The 25,264-nt window shown below is 41.9% G+C and overlaps 1 protein-coding gene across 6 annotated transcripts in view; it reads right to left on the bottom strand.

The window, feature by feature from the left end:
• Positions 1-257: 257 nt before the first annotated feature.
• sox13 (SRY-box transcription factor 13) overlaps positions 258-25,264 on the bottom strand; it is a 40,444-nt gene continuing 15,437 nt past the window's right edge. For 2 of the 6 annotated variants that reach the window (XM_029430714.1, XM_029430716.1), the window contains exons 2-14: positions 16,491-16,712; positions 15,276-15,379; positions 13,290-13,376; positions 12,121-12,293; positions 10,976-11,044; positions 10,714-10,828; positions 8,030-8,106; positions 7,195-7,360; positions 6,271-6,383; positions 4,238-4,316; positions 2,868-3,038; positions 1,530-1,746; positions 258-543 (exon numbers count right to left, since the gene is read on the bottom strand). In XM_029430714.1, the coding sequence (XP_029286574.1) occupies positions 258-543; positions 1,530-1,746; positions 2,868-3,038; positions 4,238-4,316; positions 6,271-6,383; positions 7,195-7,360; positions 8,030-8,106; positions 10,714-10,828; positions 10,976-11,044; positions 12,121-12,293; positions 13,290-13,376; positions 15,276-15,379; positions 16,491-16,712 (1,879 nt within the window). Of the gene's footprint in view, positions 544-1,529; positions 1,747-2,867; positions 3,039-4,237; positions 4,317-6,270; positions 6,384-7,194; positions 7,361-8,029; positions 8,107-10,713; positions 10,829-10,975; positions 11,045-12,120; positions 12,294-13,289; positions 13,377-15,275; positions 15,380-16,488; positions 16,713-22,101; positions 22,118-25,264 lie in introns of those variants that run through there. The other 4 variants (XM_029430715.1, XM_029430713.1, XM_029430711.1 and 1 more) reach the window with 4 other exon arrangements.

The following is a 25,264-nucleotide window of genomic DNA, read 5'->3' on the forward strand; positions in this document are numbered from 1 at the left end:
CTGTATTCTGAAACAAAGCAGCTGATGACATGTCAATGAAGGGAAATGATAAGAGCTCGCCTATACGTGTGTGTGTGTGTGTGTTTGTGTGTGTGTGTGTGTGGGGCAGAGTTTCACTGAAAACAACTCATTTACGGTGTGACTGACGTTTTCTCATCCTCCATTTTTCTTCTCTGAGCACCCTTCCTCCTCAGCTCCCCTCCCCTCTCATCCCTCAACTCCATTTTCCCCCCCTCTCCCACCCCCCACCCCCCTTTTCAGTCTGTCAGGAGCACCAGTTCCCCCTCACTCCTCTCTCCCCTGTCGCTTTCTTCTCCCTCGCTGTACGGAGGGCGCTCCCTCTCTCGCTCCCTCTCTCTCTCTCTGGGTAGGGAGGTAGGTGTGGCCTGGCCCTCCGCTCGACGCAGCGTGGGGGGGACCTGCGGCAGGTAGTGCTCCAGCAAAGCAGGGTGAAAGGGCATGTTTGCTACCGAGACCGAGCCGGCGCCGCCCGGGTACTGGCCATCACTGTGGGAGTAGTGGATCTGCTGTGGTTCTGTTTGACTGAAAAGACAGGAAGTGAAACGTGTATAATGAGACTGCAGGATGAATCGGTTTCTATTGACATAACTTCTGTGGAAGCTCTGAGAAACAAATATTCTGGTGTTCCATTTTTCTAAGTCTGAACTATAAACATTGTCTCCTGTGTTTATGATTCAAGAATGATTGCCAGAATTTTTCTTCTAAGGTTCTAAGTAAGTTTTCATCTTTGTTTTAGCAGGTGAATTACGATACTAACAGGTGACGTTAAAACACTGCCGACCACCGATTGGTCAGAGAAAGTCGTCACAGACCCGGCGTTTGTAAATAGCAAACTACCATCATATTTTATTTTTCCACTCGAGTCGAGTAGAGCCGCACCATGCAGTGGAAATTCGACCTTATTGCATTTTTCAAAAGGAGAAAAAAATGTTTTGTCAGAAAGATGAAGAAAATGCATCCAGCTGTTTGATTCAATGTCGAAGGTACACGCATGTGTGCAGAAAGGGAAAGTGTAATACATAATTCCCAAGGTGCATTTAATCTCTGAAGAAAACTGGTTTGAATAAAAATATCAGAAACGAAGTTTAAGGCCATTCTGATATTGACATTTTATTTCTAAAGAGTCTAACAGAGAAAAGAGGTGGAGTCAAAGGAAAACACTGAAACAGAAAAACACTCAAAACCAACCACTGTTGACAGTTCCAACCTCCAACTCCTCCAGCTTAACTAGTTGGAGGAGTTAGAGGGAACAATGGCGGGGGATGCTATTCATCGTCGAGGACAGAGTGAAATACAGCCCAGCTGCGGTATCAATACTCCATTTTGTTTGTGTGTTTTCAAGAATAAAAGAACTTTGGGAGCTGCAGGCATTGTCTACGACGTGTGGAGGTGCAGAGAAAACTTGTCAATGGAGTAAATTGTCAGTGTTGTCTGCCAGGGACAAACTCTCTCGCATTTTTTAAAAGTTGTGCGCATCACGTTGGTCTCTGTGCGATAATGCTTTCTACCTGTGCGTGTAGGTTGCTCTCTGCTCCTGGCGGCGGTTCTTCATCATGGCCTTGTACTCGCCCACCCTCAGCCTCCGTCCCTCCACGATGCAAGTCCGTTTGGGCCGGGGTTTGTACTTGTAGTCAGGGTAGCGCTCCAGATGCTGCCTGCTCAGCCTCGCCTGTTCTTCATAGTAAGGCTGCTTCTCCTGGTTGGACATGCCCTTCCACCTGGAGCCTGAAGACGGAGGAGGGAAAGAGTAAAGGCACAACGGAGACCAGTTCAGTTACAGTTTTCTAGCAGAAAGTCCTGCTCAAAATGTTTATTCAGCTTAGAGTTTCAGTCGATATTTAGAGAGACGGGCGGCAGATATATGATGCAGATATATTGTGTTTTTTTTGCATCTGATAAAATACAACAACTTAATAATCAGAACAAATGAGGCACAAAGTTGCTGAACCTAAATGAACATTTATTTAACACCGTTAGATCTGCACTGCCATCTCCAGTGCCCTTAAAAACATATATATATATATTTTTTTTTTAAATACATCAACAAACTAAATGTCCACAGGTAATCCAAAAACTAAACTTCGTAAAGAAGTTAAAATAACTCGGGGTCATTAAATGATATAAAAATGATCATTCTGGTGGTGAAGTTTTCCTTTAATGTTGCTTTTTCATGGTCTACTCATAAATTAAAAGTTGCCATCATAATATTTTGTAGTACTTGTTGTGGTACTTTATTTAGACGTAAGATGATGTGATTGGTTGAGTTCCTCGTGCTGTGACATAAGCTGCTGGAGTGATTGATGTGAAACCGACACAACCATGGATCTCAACGATCCACCATTGTTGAGTGTATGAGAGAAAACAATTCTCTGTACATCGAGATACAGTATGTAATAAGTAAATAGTACTTAGTGTTGTACTTACCGCTGCAGAGCGCAGTAATTAGTAATAAAAGTGTGTATTTAAGATTAGAGGTTTATAATGACTATATGATCATTTGCATGCATGGGTGTGTGCACGTCTGCATGTCTGTGTGTGCACGTCTGCATGTCTGTGTGTGCACGTCTGCATGTCTGTGTGTGTGAAGGGTGGTTGCTCCCAACAACAAGCTCTCCACAATAGAATGGAATGTAAATGTTTGGTCCAAGGAAAGATTCAGGACAGTGTGTGTGTGTGTGTGTGTGTGTGTGTGTGTGTGTGTGTGTGTGTGTGTGTGTGTGTGTGTGTGTGTGTGTGTGTGTGTGTGTGTTTGTCTGATAGGACAAGCAGGTGGCTGTCCGTGCCCTCACATGTGCCAGGCAGTATCTCAGAATAGAGCCCCCACCCCCACCCAGTGCTGAGCTCACCCAGGATCTTGCTGATGGAGGAGTTGTGCATGTCGGGGAAGGCCTGCAGGATCCTCCTGCGCTCGTCCTTGGCCCACACCATGAAGGCATTCATGGGTCTCTTGATGTGGCCGGAGGAGGGAGGGGGCCGGGTCTCAGCGTAGCTGCCTGGGACAGAGATGGGCAGGGCACCTACAGAAAAGAGAACTGCAGTCAGAGCAGCACACCAAACTGCTGGGTTAGGAATATGTTACTCAATAAATGTGTCTCTTTTTATCTTGTTGTTAACCTTTTCAGTTACCTCACCTGGTTATTAACCCTCTGAACCCCACAACCCGGGTTTGAAAGGTGCATTAAAGCGCCAAGTTGACAGCATTTATCTTTATCATAGCCAGAAACTGTAAAATACTGAAAATTATTGTCGGATTTTCCCATTTCTGACGGTCCTTGAACTCTTCAGTCAGGACAAATAACCAAATCTAAGCTTAAAACAATTCATCAAAATCTCTTTATGCTTCATGTATTATTTCAATTTACTCCAAAAACATAACGTTTGCAAGAACAAGATCCTGTAAAGAACACTAAAGTCTGCAGCGCAACTAGGAGGCCTTGGACTGAGAACAACAGTTCTCTGCGTTCAATAACCTCTTAAGGAGACATTTCAGAAGGCTCTATGTTCTCACCAATGCTTTTTTCTTTTGGCTAAATGTTCAGTGTAGGTTTCCCCGGGTGAATATGTTGCAATCACCCACATACAGTTTATATGACCTTAAATCTGCGGGCAACACGGTTTTCCTGACTTTTGACATCTAGCATTTATCTCCACAGTGGCTGAATGGATTTGTACCATTCAAACTGCTTTCGAAAAATCCACCTCCCCTTTCATTATTTTGCAATTTGAACTTTGAAGATAACCCTCATCTGAGACATGTTTATATTTATATAGTTTATATCACTGGCACACATGCCCTGTAAACATAGGGATGACTCCACAGTCAGGTGACAAAAAGTCAGTAAGCCTTGGCCTGAAGTGCAGACTGCTAACAGGAGAGGTTGGAAGTAGAGCGAGTATGTACACAATGTAAATAGTTCAATATGTACAGCATGTATCATTTTTTTAAAATGATTTCTGGCATAATAACTGTTGTACTGCACATTCTCCATCCTGAGTGTGTAATGAAAACTTAAGTCCTGTTTTTCATTAAAGATGCTAAACATGGAGGTGGTGCTGGAAGTTATCTTGGGATATTAAAATGTCAATCTGATATTCTGAGGCGGTAATAATAAAACTTATTTTTCTAATAATAACTAGTATAGTAAACTGCCTTTGAAATATAAAGTTGTTGAATTGAACACATTGCTATTCAAACATTGTTATTAGGGACACCTACCCTCAGAGTCACTGCTGAGGTGCTCCTCGCCCCGCTCCGAGTGAGAGATTCTCTCGCTGCGGGGAGAATTTTTATACTCCTGAAGACATGAAAAAAGACAAAGACAGATGAAGTCAGACATGCAGTTAAGCCACACAAATATTCACACTCGAGCACAAAGAGACAATTTGAATTTTGCCTGCAGTAAAAAGATGACCCGATGTCCAAGGGGGGCGTGTTCAAGGCACGCATATGTTTCATAGAGTGCTATTTAAGGTAAAGAAACTGCACGCTGCTCATATCAGCTGCTGTTTAAATGCAGAGCTGTAAATGCAAAGGGAGGAAATGACAACGCCACGGAGGAGGAAGAATGGTGTTTATTGTTTGAGGGAGGAGAGGTGAAGGAGAAAAGGCAGAGTTGGGAATGTAACAACTTAGTATCTGCAAAACTATCACACCATCCATCATCCATTCCCGTGATGTAAAACATTATTCATCCCCATACGAGGGAGTGTAACACCAAAAGAGGTCAGTCATCAGTGTTTGTGATAAAGCAGCAGCAGCAGCGGAGGAGAGATGCAGCAGGATAATGGAGGAGAGCCACAGAGTACAGTATTACTGTGGACAAAGAGGGAGGGCAGGTGGCTCTCTCAATGCCACACTGAGGCCTTTGTGGCATTGTGAGGCTGCAACAGCTGTTGCTGCAGGACGAGGCTGAGACCAAAGTATCAGCCACCTCAGAGAATGAAAACCAAGACCAGAATAGAAGACAATTTTTACAAGAACCAAAACAAAAAATAACAGCCAGGGTTTGTACAGTCGGGGTCCAGACAGAATATGTAATGTCAATTTATAGACGATGGCAACAAGCGAAAGTAGAACAATATTTTTTTTCTATTTTGCTTCACATTTACGACTGAAGTCTTGTGTGCAAACATTTTGTACTTTTTCACAGTAGTGCATGACTGCATTCGCACAAAGAAGAATAACAGCAGTCGATAGCATCTTTGTCAGGGGATACTGAATACCCTTTTCAATTACTAATAATAGAAACAACAGACACATAACTTCTTTGTCTTTTCCAGACAGTGTTTACTTTCCAGAAGGCAACACCAATAATACTAAGTTATTACAATGTGCTTCTGTGCAGCTGGGATATTCTTCCATCGGCTAAATCCTCAGGAGAAGCATGACTCCCTGAAACCCTAAACCGGACTCTGACCCCCCCCCCATTAGACCCCTCGATGTCAGTCAGAGGACGAGAGACAGACTGAGCGTTTCCTCATATCCAGTTTGTTCACCAAGATGGTATTTGCATTACAAACTCCATGTAATTGCATTCAAGGAATAGTTTGAAGTGTATGATGTCTTTATCCACAGTCAGTGTATTCCTTACAGTGGATGGGGGTCGGCACTCCCCACTTTGTAGAAACAGACGGCACAGAAGCTGAGCAATGTACTGCTGTGGACGGGGGCCGCAGCAAAACGTATTTCAGCCGTCCACCTTCAATATCAGTTGAAGTGTAGACTATATTTAGAATATGTTCACCACTTCACCTTGCTGTCATATAGTCATGTTACCTGGCAGAACACGGGAGTCTGCTGGTCTGCCGCTGCCTCGATCGGCTAGTTTGCGACTTTGTAGAGAACAAAAGGTAGAGCTACGGAAAGAAGCTTCCTGTGCTGGTAAAGACAGAACCAGTGAGCCTTAAGATAAAGAGCAGGGATTATTTGTGTAACCGCTAAAATACATTTAAAAGGTCAGTGACAACCAGACAAATTTGATTTCAAATGTGCTTGATATTTGCAAGAAAAAGTTAAGCAAAAAAGTAATAGAGAAAGAGAGAGGGAAGAGTAAAGACATATGAAGAAGAGTCAGGTAACTTTGACACACATCTACATTCCCCCTGGGCACGTCTCGTCTCGCTGCTGTCTTCATGACTTTTATGCTAAAGCGTCTTCAGACATGTAAATTTGCCGTCATATTTACGGGGGGTGCATGTTTCAAAGGGGCTCTGAACAGAAACCTTGGGACAGTTTAGACATCCGCTCACCATCTTTCCTCCACCATCTCTCTCCCTCTCCTGCCCTCCGGTGCTGTGGCCCCTGAGGAGCTGCTGGGCATCATGGATGGCCTGGGTGACCACATCGCCGTCTCCGAGAAAACCTGAAAACAAAATCATAGTTTGAGGACGACATAAACAAATATGGGGGACCTAGCCTCCGTTTGTTTCTTCAGCATTTTTAAAGTTAAAACCCGAAGTTCCTGCTTTCAGTATAACTGCTGCCAATGGTGTTGCCAAGAGCACGTTCATGTGGTGTCAATGAGCGGCGCTATTTCTTCTTCTTGGGAGTTTCTGCAGACTGCACTCTCATATTGTCTATGTTGGTACTAATGCTAACCTTCCTTTTCTCCATCTGAAATGTAAAATGCATTGCTTTCTTTGCAGTATATGAAGTTTTTAGGGAAAGAGCTACAAGACACCACATGTGAAAGCTTTGGGTTGAGTCAACAGGTGTGGCTATGAAGCTTTAATTACCCTGCTCCTGCATACACCAGAGATTTTATTTTAAATGTATATTCCAGCCAAATCACTAAAGGTCCCACAACTGATGTTGCTCATGCGTTCCATAAAAGTGCCGGTCAGAGTGCCTTCTGTTGTTCTGTGGAACTCACTGGCTCTGTGTATTACAATGTTTTTTTTTAAAGGAAATTAAATACCTATCTTTTAATTTGGAGTAATGTAATAGCTCTATCTTTTGGCTTTTATCTATTGTTTTTTTTTCATTTCATTAATATAATTTTTTAGTCAAAATGCAAAATGTTATTTATTTCAGTTGTTTTCTATGTGAAGCACTTTGTATGATTGTATGAAAGGTGGTATATAAATATATAAAGTAGAGTTGAGCATCTTAGAGGAGATGTGGGGATGCAACAGTTCCCCCCTCCCTCTTGGGATCACAGCAGTGTAACTTACTGAGGGCAGAGCGCGGCGGGCTGCGGGACACTTCTCTCTGCAGATCTCTGGGCCTGTAGGCTCCGTGCAGCACCAGCGATCCCAGCTCCAGGCTCTGCGGACTGGGTGTTTTCCCCAGCTCCAGCCCCTTGGGCTTGGAGGTCAGATTCAAGGGCTGACTGGCTTCCTGCACACACAGTGAAAGCAGATGAGCAGGGGTGGGGCCACTTGCACACATTCAGACGCAACCGCAAAGGGCGAGGGTGTGCATGTATTCCGGTTATGCACGGCAGATTTGGCATGTCGGAGCACATCTGTCACACCTTTGTAGCGTCTCTTGCTCTTTTGTCTTAAGCTGTGTTGGTCTATCTCTGCTTGAGAACCAGCCGTGCAAATACATTACACACACACACACACACACACACACACACACACACACACACACACACACACACACACACACACACACACACACACACACACACACACACACACACACACACACACACACACACACACACACACATTATTTGTTTAATCTTAAGGGAATTACTGTCTTTAACATCCCTTAAAACACACACATACAGTATACACTCATTGCCATGAGTTGCTGTTGCATTTTAGATAAATATTGTACAGTGTTGGGGGGTAACTAGTTCCATGTTACAGTAGCTGAAACACATATGTAATTAAATTATATTTACTAATCAAAATGTTGTTGATTACAAAATCTTGTTTGAATTTCAAATCCATCTGATAATTTGTTTGAAAAGTATTAAAAATGTGTGTTACATTGAGATGAACATTAGAAATGTCTGACACACAACACATATGGGTTCGGGTAGTAATATTGTACCTGTCGGAAGGAGCCACTGCTCCTCTTGGCAGGGGTGGGGTGAGGGTTCGGCAGCAGCTGCATTTGGTAGTCCACTGCTGTGGCAAGTAAAAAGGTTATGTATGAAAACATGAGCACTCAGACACCTGTGTTACTCTGATTGGATCGAAGTTGCCATGGAACACAAAGTGTGGTGACTGTTAGCACTCACTAGCTAACGGTAAGTAAGTGTGACGGCAGCACACAGCTAGCTGAACGGTCAGTGACCCTCCTGCACTCACACACACACACACACCGTAGTTTCTTTATAGTTTACACTTTGTATACTTTCCCTTTTCATCTGTTTCCTTTACTTTGACCTTACGTACGACAACAACAAAGCACATATGTTACGTATAAATGACATGCCACATTGCAGAGATGTGCACTCGTGTCACATGACTTGGACTCCTGGCAGATTCGAATTACACATTTTATAACTTTATACTTTTGACTTGACAAAAAACAAACAAACAAAAAAATTAGATATATAATAATAATTTATCATTTTAATAATAATAATAATAATAATAATAATAATAATAATTTAAATAATGTTTTTAGAATATATTTGCTTGGTCTTTCCATAAATTGTTAATCTATGTTTAGATTAAACCCATTAATTAAATACTTAACAAATCAAGGTTCTTGATCATTAATGCAACTTAACCTTGAAACCAACATTAGCACTAAGATATGTTAGACTAATACTGCCTAAGATATTAAAGGGATAGCTATAAAACAAAATATGGCAAAATTGACTTAAAGGTGGTTTTCTGACTTTTGATATTTTAACAGTCTTAACATAAGCACAACAACGAAGGAGTCTGGTGTTAGCGTGTCACCCAGGTAAGGCGCACTGCAAATTAATGGAACAAGCATCAATTTTACAATGTACTTTATGATTAGGCTTGGGTTGTGTTAAGATACATTTGAACAAATTACATTCTCATTAATTCAAACGTGAATTCTTGAAAAATGTAAATAAATATGAGACATGGAGCTCATTCTGGAGTAGAGAATGTTTTAGTGATAGCATTAAGTTTGGACTTCCAGGGAAGATCCCCAAAATACAATGTCCAGTTGACTATGAAGTGATACGCAAATATAGAAACTAATAGAAGACACTGCCAAAAGGAAATGAAATAAGAGAGCGCCTTACTTTCTCCATACCGTTAAAATAAAAGACAACCTCACATGTTTGGCTATAGCTGAGCTCTTCCACCTTTTTAATTCTTTACATGTATCTGTGAAAACATTCTAAAGCACTCGCACAAAAGCAAATGAATGGCTATCATTAAATTCCTTAAATGTTTAAAGACTGGCCTTGTGTCTTTTATGTTTGAAAAAAATAGAGTAGACAAGGTCAACCACAAGAACAGCTTTTAAGACTTGTGAAACAAAGACTGCACAAAGCTGCTAACTGCACAAACATGAGTGTGTGAATGCTACTATCAACCGTAGTGTTCAACTGAAGTCTGCATTTGTACCTCCAAGATGCCTTTCCTTTCCCTTTAAAGTAGGCCTTGAGTTAAAGTGCATACATATGTTTGTTTTTTTAAACACTTTCCAAGACATTGCAGAATGGAGCTGACAACTTGTGGAGCTGGCAACGTTTTTGGAGTGTCTACAGAGAATGTAAGAGGCTGTTCCCAGCACTAAAGGCATAGTGGAAGGAAACTTTTGAGTATTAAATTGTTGAGCCTATTATGAATCAAGATTCATATATTCTATGAATTTATATTTTAACATTGTTAACCAAGTTAAATTGAAAGATCGGAAAAGGTGAAACTTAATCGCACAGGTGCTTTGCAGCAGCACTGTCATCTTGTAGTTCAAACTCAAACAGAGACAAGCATTAGAGCAAATTTTGAATTTAGCGTTGCCGTGCGAAGGTAAAGACCCGAGGCCGACCACAACACAGCTGATCTGAGTTGAGCGATGAGGAGACTATAACCTTCCTCAAACAAATACATGAAACAGAAATGACATATTTTCAACAGGTTTTCAAAAGTTATTGTTTGTTTGACGTTTGACTTTTTTGGTTAGTCATCTTGTTGCAGTGGCACACGAACGGATTATCTCGACCCATCTACTAATATTCAAATAACAGTAGTGGATTTTCATCCACATTCATTTGCATTTTCAATTCTCTTAATATTCGATTCAGATTTGCTCTACATTTGGATAGAAACCATGGAGACCATTTAGCTTAACTGCAGAGAGACTGCACTTTAGTCCAACAGACCCGATAACAAAGGGCAAAAGTTACAAACATGGCTAATTATTAGGCAGAATGACTTCATCAGACCTTCCCAATGTTGTCCCTACTATGGCCAAGGCCTGACCTGCCCTACTACTAATGGGGCTTCAGAGTAATGGGCCGTCAGAACATTAGCATGGCACTGAATCTAGTACCACATGTTCTAATCAAGAATGTAAATAGCTGGTAACCTTAAAACACTATCAACACATTTAAAAATCTAATTATAAGATCACCTTGATCTTCTCTTAATAGCTTATTATTTTAATAGTCAGCCAATGTTGTTGGAGGTACTATTTTAATTTTGCCATTCCAACAATGGATTTATGGTTTCATGGGAGCCAGTGTTTCCCAACTCAACCCTTCCCAAGGCTGGAACCTCTCTGCTAGCTTGATGACTCACCTGGCTTGCAGGGGATTGGTTGCAATGGCAAGGTCATCTGGGAGTCAGCGGTGACCTGGAGGGACTGGGTGCTGGGGTGGAAGGCCGGGATCATCACGTAGGGCATGTTCACCTGCTGGGACATGGTAGCACAAATACACCTTACAGAAAAGCTCTTGCCTCATTTTGTCTGAAAGACAGGTTTCAGTGTCACTTGTAATTATGATCTGATGCTCGTGCTGCTCGTATGTGAAGACATCTGAAGGTTGTGAGGGCAGCTGACCTGGATCTGCTGCTGGAGCAGGTTGATCTTGTGCTGCTGCTGGATCAGCTGCTGCTGTTGCTTGGCAATCTGAGACACAAGGCATGTTCATTCTCACACACGTCACGTATTGTATGCGTGTGGCAAACAAGTGCACACAGTGGAGGTGACCATGATCCGGCTCCACTGTCAGAATCACAATTACATACTTACAAAAGTTCTACTAATTAATATATACTACATTGATACTGCAATGATAATTAAATTATACTTATTTTAGTACAGAGCTTGCATGCATTACTACATTGTGTATATTTAAATGATATTGACCTGAATCGGCCGCGTTGCTTTGTGGGTAAAGTAGGCGCTAGGTTTTGACAAGGAAGAAGAATATGTGCAGTGGAATAAAAAATGAACTTAACTCTCAACTGTTAACAATATTATAAATATAACAATGTTATAGAAGTTTAAAAAATGAATTGGTGGAGTACTATTTTAAGTGCTTAGTGTGTTCAAACCACACTGCAACATATGTCCAGCACAATTCAGACTGCAAGTAAACGCCAACAGTCATTACGATCGGTATTAGGATAAGGGATGAGAATTACTTCTAATGTAACGGACTTTTAAATGAAAGTTATGTCATAACAAAAATGAGGTTGAGTTTCTATTTAGTCTTAAAAAAAGAGAGAGATAAGGAGAATCGAGGGAGCGACAGATTACAAAATGTATTTGTTAAGTGCTTTCTTTCTGGTTAATTTGAATAAAAAATAATTTTCTTAAATGTTCATCTTATTTTATGTATACAGTAGAAACAGATACTTGCTCTACTTCTGCCATTTCCTGTCTCCGTTTACACCACTGCACTAACATCCATTCAAACATCTCCATCGTGCAGCAGGGAACTTCAAAGAACATGTTGTCTCTTTGTGTTCAAAAATAATATCTTGAACAAAGATCGCTTTCCATTCTAACCTGGCAAGTCTTCATGCCTACATACATGCAGTCAAAACACAAACAGGAATGCACAGGAGGGACTTTTAGTTCATGGGATTCCTTAGTCTTTAAGTTGGCACACAGGATTGTGTTTGGAAGCTACATCCAGTTTGTATATTTGTATGAAAATGATGGCACACGCATGGATTCTGGTGTTCTGCGAGTGGTACCTGTTCCTGCTGTTGTCGAGCCAGCTCCATCTGCTGCTGCTGTTTCTCCAGCAGCAGGGCGGCCATGTTCCTCTGCTCAGAGTGGGCTCCCAGTAGCTGCTCCCTCAGACCGCTCAGCTGGTTGATCATCATCAACAACTGGAGCTCCTTCTCTGCCAGAGCTTCCGGGGTACCTGCAGGGGGTCAAAGGGTCAGCCGTCTCCAAACAATCAGCTTGAGCACTTTTGTCAATTTCATTACAAGCGGCTATACTGAGAAAATAAGATCCCACACACTGTTCTTACTCAGCATCACAATGTATTGATATATTTATTATTCAGAGTTGTATAGTGACTTTCAGCTCATCGTTTGTCCATCACTTTACTGTTTTGGCTCGCTCTTGCCGCTCTCATTGTGTTGTTTTCTGCCGCAACAGGTCTTTACTTCTCTACCGCTACATACTGTATTATATACTGGCTACATTTTCCCCCAAAAAATGTTTTACCTTATCATCATCTTACAATAGACACGGTACATTAGCTTTTCTGGGTTGAAACAATTCTCCTTGATTTCATTCAGTAAAATAACAAAAATGACTATTTGGTTTCTTGCTCATTCTAACAAGAGGAAACTATTTTTATTATATTACCAATGTGTGTTTTATCACTTGCTAAAACTACAAGCAAGGACAACGACTAGACAGAGTGGAATAATAGAGATGAATAAATACTGAGATACTCAGATAACCACATATTAGAGGTAAGTGTGGTTACGGCAGTGGGACAGGGACCATGACATGATGGAGGCGGGGCTCCCCTGAACGTGAACGTCTGCTCCCTGGTGATAAATATCTATAATTTCTCCTCCTGCATCTGCCTCCCCAGACATGTATTTTTGTTTGTTTCTATGCTTTTGTCCAAACTCCCCCTGATTTTAGAAGGAACACCAGATGAAACCAACAATTTTGACAGCAAAATTATCCAAGCAGTGGTGTACCAAATTACTGCACACAGCCTTTTGAAATGTGTAAAAACTGTTCTAAAACATTTTTCAGTTAACAAAGCAGATGAGAATCACGGCTAATGAAACACTATGGCAGATATTTGACGAAGAGCAGAAAATATTGTAAAAAATGCTATGTAAGTGGTATATAAATGGTATAAAGGTGTTGGTAGTGTTTGAAAGCTGACCTTTCAGTTGTCCTGCCCCCACTGTGCTTTTATCCAGAAGTTTCTCCTTCCAGTCAGCATTCAGCAGCTTCTCAAAAGTAGGCATTACTGTTAACAGGACACAACAGGTACTCAGCAGAGCTGCACTGGGCTACACTAGATGGCGTGAAAAATATATTCTGTCAAATAAAATCCATCTGACACCAAACTACTTTCTCAGCCTCTCCTCTGCCTTTCTAATGGCATTGATTGAAGAAGACATTTGAGGTGCCGGAGGGCAGAGGTTGTTTGTGCTTCTGGGCGAAGTTTTGAGTGTTTGAGTGGATCGATATTTGGACAGAGAACAATCCAAGGTCAGATGGTGGAGAGAATTTGAGATAAACTTATGGCGAGGAGTGCGGGCTGGTGAAAGACTTGAGCGCAGGGAGAGTTTATCAGAGAGCAGCCTTTTACTCCATATGTGAGGGATTGAACAAAATCAGTTAAAAAATAAATAAAAACAACATGATCCCCCCGAACCCATTCAGGAACCAACCCTCGCTTCGATAGACAAACTGTCACATCTACGCTTCGATTTTCAGCAGACTGCATTGTTTAATGCTGAATAGCAGCAGAACGTAGTGCACTTAAACGCATAAAATATGGAGTCGTCAAAGTCCGTGAGAAAATTGTATAGACATGTGTGTGAGTAGGAGAGAAAGACTCCCATAGAAGAAAATAAAACTGATACCAATGTTTCAAAATCCAATATTGAGGTGAATGGTGAGTACATGTTGAGGTGAATTAAGTGCAGATCCAAACACAAGTCAGTTTACAGTCTCTCATGCTACTGAGTGCTGTAGAAACAACCTGTTTTAAAACATTGTGCATCAACTGTCATTGGTTTGATCAATGTTTGCACATTAAATATTAAAGGCCCTATAAAGGAAGCAGGAAAGAGTGGAAAATGTCCAACTGTGGCGTTTGCTGCGTCTCCCAGTGGTACTGCCCTCACTGACTCCACACTGAGATGAATGGACTGCAACAAATGTCACTGAGATTGTCTCAAACAAACATTTGTACCGTGAGAATAATGTCAACCCACTGACTTTAAACAGTGCAGGTTTAAATATTAAAACATAATTATATTTTATTTTTGACCTGGATCTCATTTTCATGTTTCAGACTTCGTTGTAGCGATGTTGCTGTGTTGTCAGATCACAGCAATAACTGTGGTGTATACAATGTTATCATATGCTGCCTGTTGTGATGTGCTTGCTGATGTTTTCAGAAATAGCGTAGGCCATGGTTCAGTTTATTTTTTTGGTGGATGGTTAGGGTTAGTTAATATATAAGTGAATTTATTAAAATTTTAGTCATATAGATTTTTTCTTCGTAAATGTATAATATGACTGAGAAAAATGTTGATATACTCAATGGCCTCATCTTTTTCTTCTGTTATTATGTCTTTGCACTTCCTGCATTACGTTAACTACTTGCTAGCTTGCTAAATTGTTAGCTTTGGTGGCTTCGAGACGCGGACATGCCATTGACTAGCAGTGGCGTTCTCACGACTTAACTATCTGAACACCAAGCATATACCAAGCAAGGATGGTGTACACGACTTCCCATGTCGTAACCCATAGGCCTGTGTGAGTTGAGCTAAATGCTAACGTCAACATGCTAACATGCTCACAATGATAATGCTAACATGTCAACACAAAGTCAAGCTGGAGTTTTGCAGGTATTTCATCATAAACCAATGTTTTAGGCAAAGGGAAATATGACCTGATGATGCTACAGGAAAATTAAGGAGATCACCAAAGGGATTCAAATGTATCTTCTAGGGGCCGTGCATATCTGTAAATTTTGCAAGGTCAGTCCAATAGTTGTCATGATATTTCTCTAAAAAACAAATTTCATATCAATTCATTCAGTTCTATACTTGTGGCAAGGTGCTAGTCATCAAATGATTCATACTAGGACAGCTTCTTTGAATGAGAGACTGTGGTAAGAGTTTAGACAGACCTTCCTTGAAGTTGGATTGTCCTTCTGGTCTACCATGTGTCCTGGCGTCCTTCAGTCGTATGGGGCTCAGCCTGTGAGGCAGCTCCTTACCTGGAGAGCCCTCCTGTCAGGGCACAGAAAGAGACTGTCAACTGACAAAGCATCACAGCAGAATAAGGAAAAGTACATGTTTTAGTTGGACATATCAATATGTGACACTTCCAATGGCGGGTCGTGCATTTCCCACCTAGGCCTTCAGTGATGTCCTACACAGTCCTACCTGAATTAGTCCACCTCTTAATACCATCATTATGACGCCATGGCTCTAGAAACTATACATTTAGACAGAAATGCAGTATAACCGGACGTTGCATCACCCTAACAACAGAGTTATATTAATATTTACGAAACATTTAGTTGTAAATAGCAGGACATTCCCAGCAGTACAATGTGCAGTGCCTCTCGGAGGCTGTGAGCCGGGGGTACCGCTCGTAGTTAGTGATTTGAAAGTGGAGGACAAACCCTTTTCCCAGCTGTGATAGGCTCGCTAGCGTCGGGGTTGGCCGTTCTTTTCTCACGATGTCTGTCTTTTCTTGAAAAGTTTGTCTTCAAAATGGCGTAATTATATCTGCGACCAAATCGATCTCTTCTCCTCCTTCAGCCATTGTGGGTTAAAAAAAACAGCTTGTAGAAATCTATACAAATTAGCTCGTTCAAAGTTAGCTAGCTCTGCATAGCTCTGCCTCTCAATAGTGCGTATCCAATCAAAAGACGTGCACGTGCTGACGTTATCGTACGCCTGCTAGCTGGCCCCAGTGTCCCCAACTCGAAATCTGATTGGTTAACGCCACAGTTTTGTCTCCATTCACTTTAAGCTACAGGTGCCCGCACTGTTGATTCTGAAGGCCTAAGGGCAGATTTCTTGGACCCTGGCAACACATTATGGCTGAAATATGATTGGATAAAAGCTCTAACATAAAGGCCAGCCCTCCAAATCTCCAATCTGAGGCTGGAAGCAGCGCAACCAAGAGGAAAGCTATGAAATGAAGAGAATAGACTATTTAATACATATTTGAAAAAATATATAAAAATTAAATGTATATTCTGATGATGTTTAGGCCAGTAGAGAAGGCCTTGCTGGCCCTGACGGCCCACCACTGGACACTTCCGACATTTCCTTAAATGCCTGTCGACAACCTTTCTCCCTCTGTCATGCCTTTCGTAATATCCTTACCTGAAGGGGAGCGGGACAGTGGTGGGGTCAATTGGCGGGCCTCCAGTGGATGATTTCCTGACCAATCACGCGAGGGAGACCTCTTAGGAGGTTCAGCATTGGTAATGACTCCGACTCCGACCCCTCCGCCGGACTCCTCCTGTTCTACTTTGACACCAACACACGCCATGCTGACATCCCCGCCAGAGTGGAGGTGCAGTGCTGTAGGGCTGGGCTCAACCATTCTGTTGAAAGACAAACACAACACAAAAAACTAGGTGTCACTTGGGTGTGGTGAGGTGTGGGTACTTGTCATGCCAATTTCGATTTGGTAGTTGCTATAATTACAGCAAAGAGCGGCGATCAAAATAACAACAAGAAAACTCTGCATGATGAACAAGTTAAAACAGCTATTGTAAAAGAGCTGGTTGACTCAGTGGACAAGGCTGTTCGTTGGGGCAATAAGCGCAGGGTTGTGCGGTGTGGGAGTGTCACTTAATGGCCCATAAACACCAAACCACTGATGATTAACATCTTCCAATCCAAGGTTGGGGGCTCACCACAGTCGGAAGGCTTCATCCTCCAGGGATCATGAATATATGTACAATATCTCATCGCTCAAATAGTTGTTGAGATATTTCAGCCTGGATCAAATTGGAGGACGGATCAAACAACAGACTTTCTTGGAGCAATTGTGCGAGCATAGCTAAAAAGTACACTGAACAATTACCAGTGTTTTCCCCTACCATTGTCTTTGGCAGGGCGCAGCGCCCAGCATGAAATTCAAGGTGTTTTTTTTTCTTTTCTCAAATTATTCACAACTCACTTTTCACATTGACAGGTGTGCTCTTTTATTAAATAAACTAAACGCTTATGCTATTGATCTAATGTATATGCCCGTTTCACCTGTGCTATTATGGCTCACATGATAAACTCAGCTGAGTTGTTCTATAAAACACTTAATTCTCTTTTTTCCAAAATCGGTTGAACTTTGCCATTCTTTCGAGCTGCCATTAACAAAACTCAACACTTCCTGCATATGTTTACAGTTAAAAGTCTACCTGCGGGATTATGTCCTTTAAACCACAAGTAGGCTTTGAAACATCTGTGCAGGAAATGTTTCATTAGGTAACCTGACAGCAATCGATATTAGAAGATTGGAATTCCTTAGTGAGTAAGATCAGTGTTTCTATTCAAAAGAAAAGAGAGCAGCAGAGTGGTATTACTTGACTCTATTATTGTAGTGATGGATGTAGTTATGTGGATACATACATTATGCTAAATATATGAAGAACAAGTAAACATAGAGGGAATTTTGAGCAGGGAGCTTTCTTACTAAAATATGATAAAAATTATAAGTATAAAACGGTAGAAATAAAGAAATTAGATTAAAATAAAAGCCTGGTTCTCTCTGAAATTTAAGAATTTACTGTAGTTAAATTTCACTTTCCCGTAATTTAGTGCTAAAATTATCCCAAGAACAGAATATTTATGACTAGTGATTCCATTAATTTCACTGTCACCGCTTTATTTCCCTCACAGCGTACCCTCATGTTGAAGTGATGCAAGTCAGATTGTGAAAATATGGCCCAAAAACTCCTCACGTGGGGGGTCTTAGGTGGTCTCTGGCGTCTGATGTGTCTTTCAGGGTCTGTTTAATGACAATGATTCAGATGATTGCTAAAGTCAAGGGTTAGGTTATGGTTGTGTTACCACCACCTAAAGTCACAGCCAAGCCTATTGTCTAAGTGTGTGTGTATGTGAGTGTGTGTGTGTGTGTGTGTGACAGTGAATAATAGGAGGCTACAGGGGACGGAGACAGACAACGCCTCAGTGGGAGAGAAAGGGAGAGAAAGGAAGAGAAGACAGGTTGTGTGAGAGAGGTTTGAACCACAGTGAACTTCAGCATATCAACTCAGGCTTGTGCGAGTATGTTTGTGTGTGTGTGTGTGTGTTTTATTTCCCAGCTCTGCAGCAGGAGGAAAGAAAAACACAGCAGACAGCAGAACAAAACAAACAGAACACACAAGGGCAAAAAGTGCACATATATATTAAGAGGCAGAAAAAAAGCCATTGTTAGAGCCGGGGAACAAAGGAAGCCGGGACAATGGGGGAGAGGCTGACAAAAGCCGCCGGCCGCAGGAAACAGACCGGATAACAATGCCAACGGAATGTGCCGACCAACTCGGGAACACGGCAAAAAATGCGGAGCGCCACCGTTCTGCGGAAAGCATAATAATGATTAGAGCCCCCCCCCCCCACTTCACCCAGCTCTCCCAGCCTGCATACTGTGTTTCCGAACAAAGCCACCTGTCTGCCAGGGTCCAAGGCTCCAAACCTGAGTGATGTATATGCATGTGTTTGTGTGCGTGTGTGCTTGAAGCAGCACCAATAAAATATAGTTATGAGCCAAAAATCACTAAGTGAGGTTAAAACAGTACCGTAGTAACACAACATCACCTCACGTTATCTGCAAACTGACATGCAAGGAATTCCACCTCTCCATTGTCACTGCTGGAAATCTTCTCCACAAAGTAATGAATAATTGATGAATCAATATATCAAAAGTGTCTCGAAAACAAGATTGACAGGAGCTGTGGCAGAGAAATTCGGACTGAAGCAGCAGCAAGTCACACAAGTGAATGTGCTCTGATTGAGTGCATTTGTTGGTGACAGCTCAACACAATAAACCTATTGTTCTCTCACTGTACAATGAAAACCTTCTAAGAAGGTTGCACCTTTAATTCTTAGGATTAAAAAGGGGCAGAGTTTTCTTGTAAGTTAACAGTTATGTTTACATTCTTTGTTTCCCAGCAAACCCCTTTGTGTGTCCTTGAGACCTAACAAACGTGTTCAGTGTCTTTCCTTCCTCAAATGCAAACTGATAAAACTGACTGAAACCTGCGTCGTTTACATTCGTATTTGAGAGGAGAGCCGAGAAGCTAAGCTAACCTAGCTAGGACCTAAGGTTATTCCACTACCCAGCCTTCTCCCGGCTGATTCAGTTGTAGGAAAATAAGATTCAGGCTAACCCAGTAACGGTAGATCATAGACATGGCGGAGCGCAGGACAGACTGCAGGACTCTGGTGGGACGAGAGAAGGTCTCTTGGTGCTCAAACATAGTCACAGTCTGTGGACAGTGTTTCCCTGATGGCAGTAAAAAATCCTAATCAACCATTAGGATGAAGCTGATCCCACAACTTTTACACTCACTGCTCGTTACTTCCTGCCCAAGTGCCTTCTGGTAGAAGAAACCAGGTGTTACCAATAAGGAGTGCAGCTTCAAGGAGTTTGGCATGGAGCTCTCCTATAACAAGCAACATGAGAAAAAAGGCAGCATTCTGTCAAATACACAACACTGTTGTTACTGCATTTCAACACCAAGCCACCTGTCTGCCAGAGCTCTAAACCTGCGCGAGTTGTGTGTGAATACGTGTGTATCTATACCTCTGTGTGTGTGTGTATTCAAACTTTGAATCATAATAAAACCATTTCACACAGCTGATGGTAACTAAATAGCCTGGTGGCACATAAAATACAGCTGCAAGCGAGGGGAACAACAACACTTAAACTCATTTGATGCCACCTGCTTGACTACTGTTGACTTTGAACACAATATCACACTCGGTTATTTGAGAGAGTGTTTGTGTGTGTGTGTGTGTGTGTGTGTGTAATCTTGTTTTCAGGTCCAAAATTAAAATTCTGTCTGCCTGATCTAAATGCTGTGTCCAACACACTGATACTTGTCATCTGTAGTGACCGTTGACATAAAATATCCGGCCTGGTCTCCTCTAATCAAACCGCGGAAGTCCACGTAGGAAGGAGGAGGGGGTGGACGGGTGGGCGAATTAAATGACAAACGTATTTATTTTAGGCCAAACCATTATCTTTTTTCTAAACCTAACCAAGTAGTTTTGTTGCGTTTTTGTTTTGATTTGTTTAAATGTATGGTGTTAAATACGTGTATAAAACTTTAACTGTAAATGAGAATACAGTTTAATTGTTTGGGAACTTAATTTGAGACAGGGTTGACAGATCAGCTATCTGCATACCCACAAGGATCTGCATCAGACTAATCCCATGTGACTGTTATTTTCAGGTGTTGTGTGTGTTTTTTTAAGTAATAATGAGGATGGAGGGATGAAGAGGTGAGAAACTGTTTAGCCAACACTGTAGCAGCCACTGCTGGCATCAGCGAGGGGTTGATTGTGTGATGAGGGGGGACGAAGGGGGGCGGGTGGCGGACTGGGGGCTGGTAGCAGCAACACACCGAGTTTTGTCCCACGGTAAGTTATTCCTGGGTCTCCCCTCCACGTTCCACAGAGGCTGAACTGTAGAGTCACCACAGGTGGCTTTCACACGCCTCTGCACAGACTCTGTGTGTGTGTGTGTGTGTGTGTGTGTGTGTGTGTGTGTGTGTGTGTGTGTGTGTGTGTGTGTGTGTGTGTGTGTGTGTGTGTGTGTGTGTGTGTGTGTGTGCGTCAATGCAGAGGTATGCACTGAATCTCAGCGATCACAGAGACGCTGACAGCAAGGAATGCGTCAAGGTGCGTGTGTGTTTTACAAGGACAATAGTTTGTTTTTTAACAATACTTTTAGCGCCTTAGCTCGAACAATGGGAACCAGTCAAGGTTATCACTTCTCTTCACATCAGTCTCATCAACTTTAACACACACTTCTCCATATGTGCAGCTGACTGCACCCATGTGGAACTTGATCTTTTGTTTGTATGCATGTATGTAGTATGTGCGTGTTGCATGATTTGAATAGCGTTGCCTTACTTCAAGGTTATCTGATGCGGACAGTTTTCCGACCACCTACAGTTTTTATAGGCGCTCACTACATGCCGCTAAGAAATCACAACAAAGCAGACTTCAGAGAAGCTGTTGAGACCAACAAAGTGACCAAAAACTACAAGTAGACACCTGCAACATGTTTCTTACATTAACAATATATATAACTGAGCAAAGAACCGACTGTCGATCCAGCAGGGAACAGACCTCTCAAGCAGGTGAGACCATTTCTGCTTCCAACGCAAATAATTGTGTTTAGGGAATCAAGTTTGTTTTATAGAAAGGTGTGATAAGCATAATTGAACCACATCAACATATTGACACCTGACATCAGGTGAAAGTGCACTGGAAAGAAATTAGATTGCAGCATGGACCCTTTGCTGCATGTCCTCCCCTCTCTATCCCCTGTCTGTCCTCACCAAGCTATTACTAACCAATAAAGCAGAAAGGCTGAAAAAAATATATATTTTCAAAAGATAAAGCCTCAGTCGTTGAAGGAGCACAGGGACAGCTGTATTGTACAGATGAATAGAGAAAGCAAAAAATAAACAAACAAATTATATAATATAATATAAAATTAAATAGGAATGGTCTAGAAATTAGAAGCTGTACAAGATCAAAGGGAGACAAATTGCAAAGTAATACAATGCAACAAAGCCACTTGTTTTTCATGGAAAACTGGGTCATTTTGGTGGACAGTCAAGTCGTCATTTGCTTCCAGACGCTGTTTTTTGAGCGTCAGTTGATGAACAGCACTTAAAGTTGCAGTGATCGCTATTTCTATTTCAACAATGACTCAAATGGGGGAAACCTGGTCGAGCAAGCACCCCATGTACAAACCTGTTGTCCATGTCATCCCCTCTCTCTTCCCTGCCCTTCCCGTCTGTGGCTGTACTATGACAAAGCTCCGTTGCTATTATTTTTTACAGTCCAATAAGCAAATTGAGGCGCGAGAATAGAGTTGGAGTTGAGAGACAACATCTACGACTGGATAGTGTCACAAGTAGTCGGTTTACAAGCTCATTTTAAGCTAAGTCATCGTTAGACTATAGCCGATGGTTCCGAGATTGCATTTCAGACAATCATTTCCGCCTCTTTTGTTTTGCGCTCCACACGGGCTGTTTACCTGCATGACAATATAAATGAGTGCAGAGCTACAAAGTCAGACCTGAAGTGACGGAGTCGGTCCAGAGATATTCCTTTGAATGATAGCACAAAAGGGTTTCAACATTTGTGTGTTTGATATTGATATTCTAACATAGGGAGCCGTTTCTAGGAAACCAAATGAAACCAAATATTCTCATGAATTCTCATGACTGAATGAATATGGATTTTATCTGATATAAGTGACAGAGTGCAGGATTATTTGTCTTTTTTTACAGTGAGGAGTTGTTGATCCTACGCATCTGTCAATGAGACTTTCTGAACGTTGTAGTTATTTTTACCTGCGGGGAAATCTTACGTAAAAAACCCAACACATGACTCTTAAATCTGGAAAATTAAACTAAGCAAGAGGTAAAGGTGTTTTTGTGATTTGGGTGAACTAACCCTTTAAAAAGAATGCCATCGTGGCTCACTGTCAGACTGACCACGGTAATGGCTGTGCTGTTACAGGACTACACTTGACCTGTCCCCCGCTGTGAAGTGAGTGCTCCTGTCGCAGCAGAGAGGGAGGCGATGGAGGATGACACTGGTCCAAGGAAAACTGCCTCTGCCCTCAGATAAAAATCAGCTCTTTGAGCGCTGACAACACTGAAACCTTACACTTCCCACAACACAAGAATCACTTCACACAAAACCTTCAGTTACCCAACAAGTTGTAACATGTAAACCTAACATTTGCCCCCGGGGGGATTGGCAATGCAAATCCCTTCTGTTGTTCTCCCTTTGTTTCTTTCTTCTTTCTCTCACTGTTTTCTTTTCTCCCCCCTCCTGACAGAAGCAGCTTGGAGGGTTTATATCGTCCATAACGCTTTCCAACTAGTGCCAGAGGCAGAATAGCAGAAAGGGCACAATAGACAGAGAGAGAGTACCAGGAGTGTCTCAGCAGTGGAGAGCAGCAGGATTAAGTGTAGACATCTAAAGAGGTTTAGTGGTGATAAACAAATAAAGACATTCTCATCGTCAACCCCGAGACTGACAGCTGTAATGGCAGAAGGTTATCAAAGGCAGAAAGCCACAACACGTCTCAGTCGACTGGCTGAAGCACAACAGTCCATCAACCAGCTCAACAAAAAGCTAAATGTAAAAGACCTCACATCCTGCTCTTAGCATATTTCCACAAAAACATTAGCAATACCTGTTCTCATATTGTTCAGTTGTTGACCGGATTTCGTGACAGAGTTCTTGAAGCACATGAAGTTTCCAACCTGCTGTGCAGTCGTGCTAAAACAAGTGTGAACTGATGTATAAACAAATGTTGAGAGACATGTTTCACCGGTAGCAGTATTTGATCAGGGATGATAAAACTATCCGTATTGCCAGCTATTGCCTGTCTGCCCAAAGGGCATGGCTCAGGCTGATCACTCCCAAGAGCTTCCAGCTAACTGAAATATCACTGACTCCACATCTAACCTGTAATACATTGGTCATTTGATTTGCTCAGATTCAGCTCATCAGAGACAAGTAAGCAATGTAACTTATCATAAAACTCTTTGTTCAGAACTGCCATTAACTTAAACAGAAAAACTAATTTTATAAAAGGTAATTTATAGCATTTCAATGTCTAAAAACTAAATGTAAAATAACGTGTTTCCATGTAGCTGGTAGTTTCTGTACTGACCTGGTAGGGAGGAGCGAGGACATCCAACAGCGCTCCCTCACTGGAACAGAGCTACTGACACAAGTCATAGTGACTGGCTCTCCCTCACCACTAACTCCTGTCTTTTCTACTCTTCCGTTACCTCTGCCCCAGCCAAGCCCCCCTTCTCCTACCTCCATCTCTCCTCTCAAGAGGGGAAGTACAAAGAGCCTCTTCAAATTCCACCATACAGGGGCTTCATTTGCATAATTAGCATGCTGTGTCAGGTAACCGTCGCTACAGCCCCGATGTGCACGATACTGATCGCAGCCCACTAACAGGTGTGATAGCATTCATCGGCTTCAGACACTTTCTAACAAAGTCGGCTTTATCCTCGGGTTATGATTTCCTGGACATGTGACTGAAACTGGCGAAAGCGAGTTCCGATTAATGACAAAGACGTTGATTGTAAAGGCCAGGAAACAAGGCAACGTGTAGACAACAGAGAGATACAATCAGACTTCATGTTTAATTCTGTTTCATATGTTTTTTTTATTGAGAAGAACCTGTCAAATTTCAATCTAGCTGTAGCCACAATACCCTGATTATTAAATCCTTAACGCAGCTGCTTCTGTGGCCATTTGACTACGACTTAGTACATGAAAAATAAAAGTCCAGACTTCATCTCTTGTATAAATGTATTTTGGCCCATTGACTGTATTACTACGGTCGACGGTGAACCCTGGCTACACTTAAAAAAATGCCATATTTTGAACACTATACATGTACATAGATGCACGTGGAGCTGATGAGAAATGGAGCAGGTTACTTGAGCAGGATGTAAATGGGTAAGAATGTTGTTGATGCGTTGAGCTTTCACACGTAAACACTAGCGCAGCATTGTCCAGAGCGATGCTATTATTTCCCACTAGACGGAGCGTCTACACCGACCGACGCACACCGTGTCTCTGAATGTTATTAGCTGACCTATACAGCTGTACTTTGAAATCCTTCCGGGATTTCGCCAGCACCGCCCCATTCATAGTGGTGCGTGCCTCAGTTTATGGGCGCCAACGGGTGAGCGAACTGTTTTTGAAAGGCTAGATTACATCTATCTTTTTTCATAAAAGTTTTACAAAGAGTTTTACACAATCTGGAGTCATTGGAAATGTTTGGATCACACGAGTCGGAAACAATCCATCGCAGCCACCACTGTAATCTAATGTTGCAAATACTATAATACTAATAATATGATCATAGCCT

This window comes from Cottoperca gobio, chromosome 5 (assembly GCF_900634415.1).
Source record: "Cottoperca gobio chromosome 5, fCotGob3.1, whole genome shotgun sequence".
Classification (NCBI taxonomy): domain Eukaryota; kingdom Metazoa; phylum Chordata; class Actinopteri; order Perciformes; family Bovichtidae; genus Cottoperca; species Cottoperca gobio.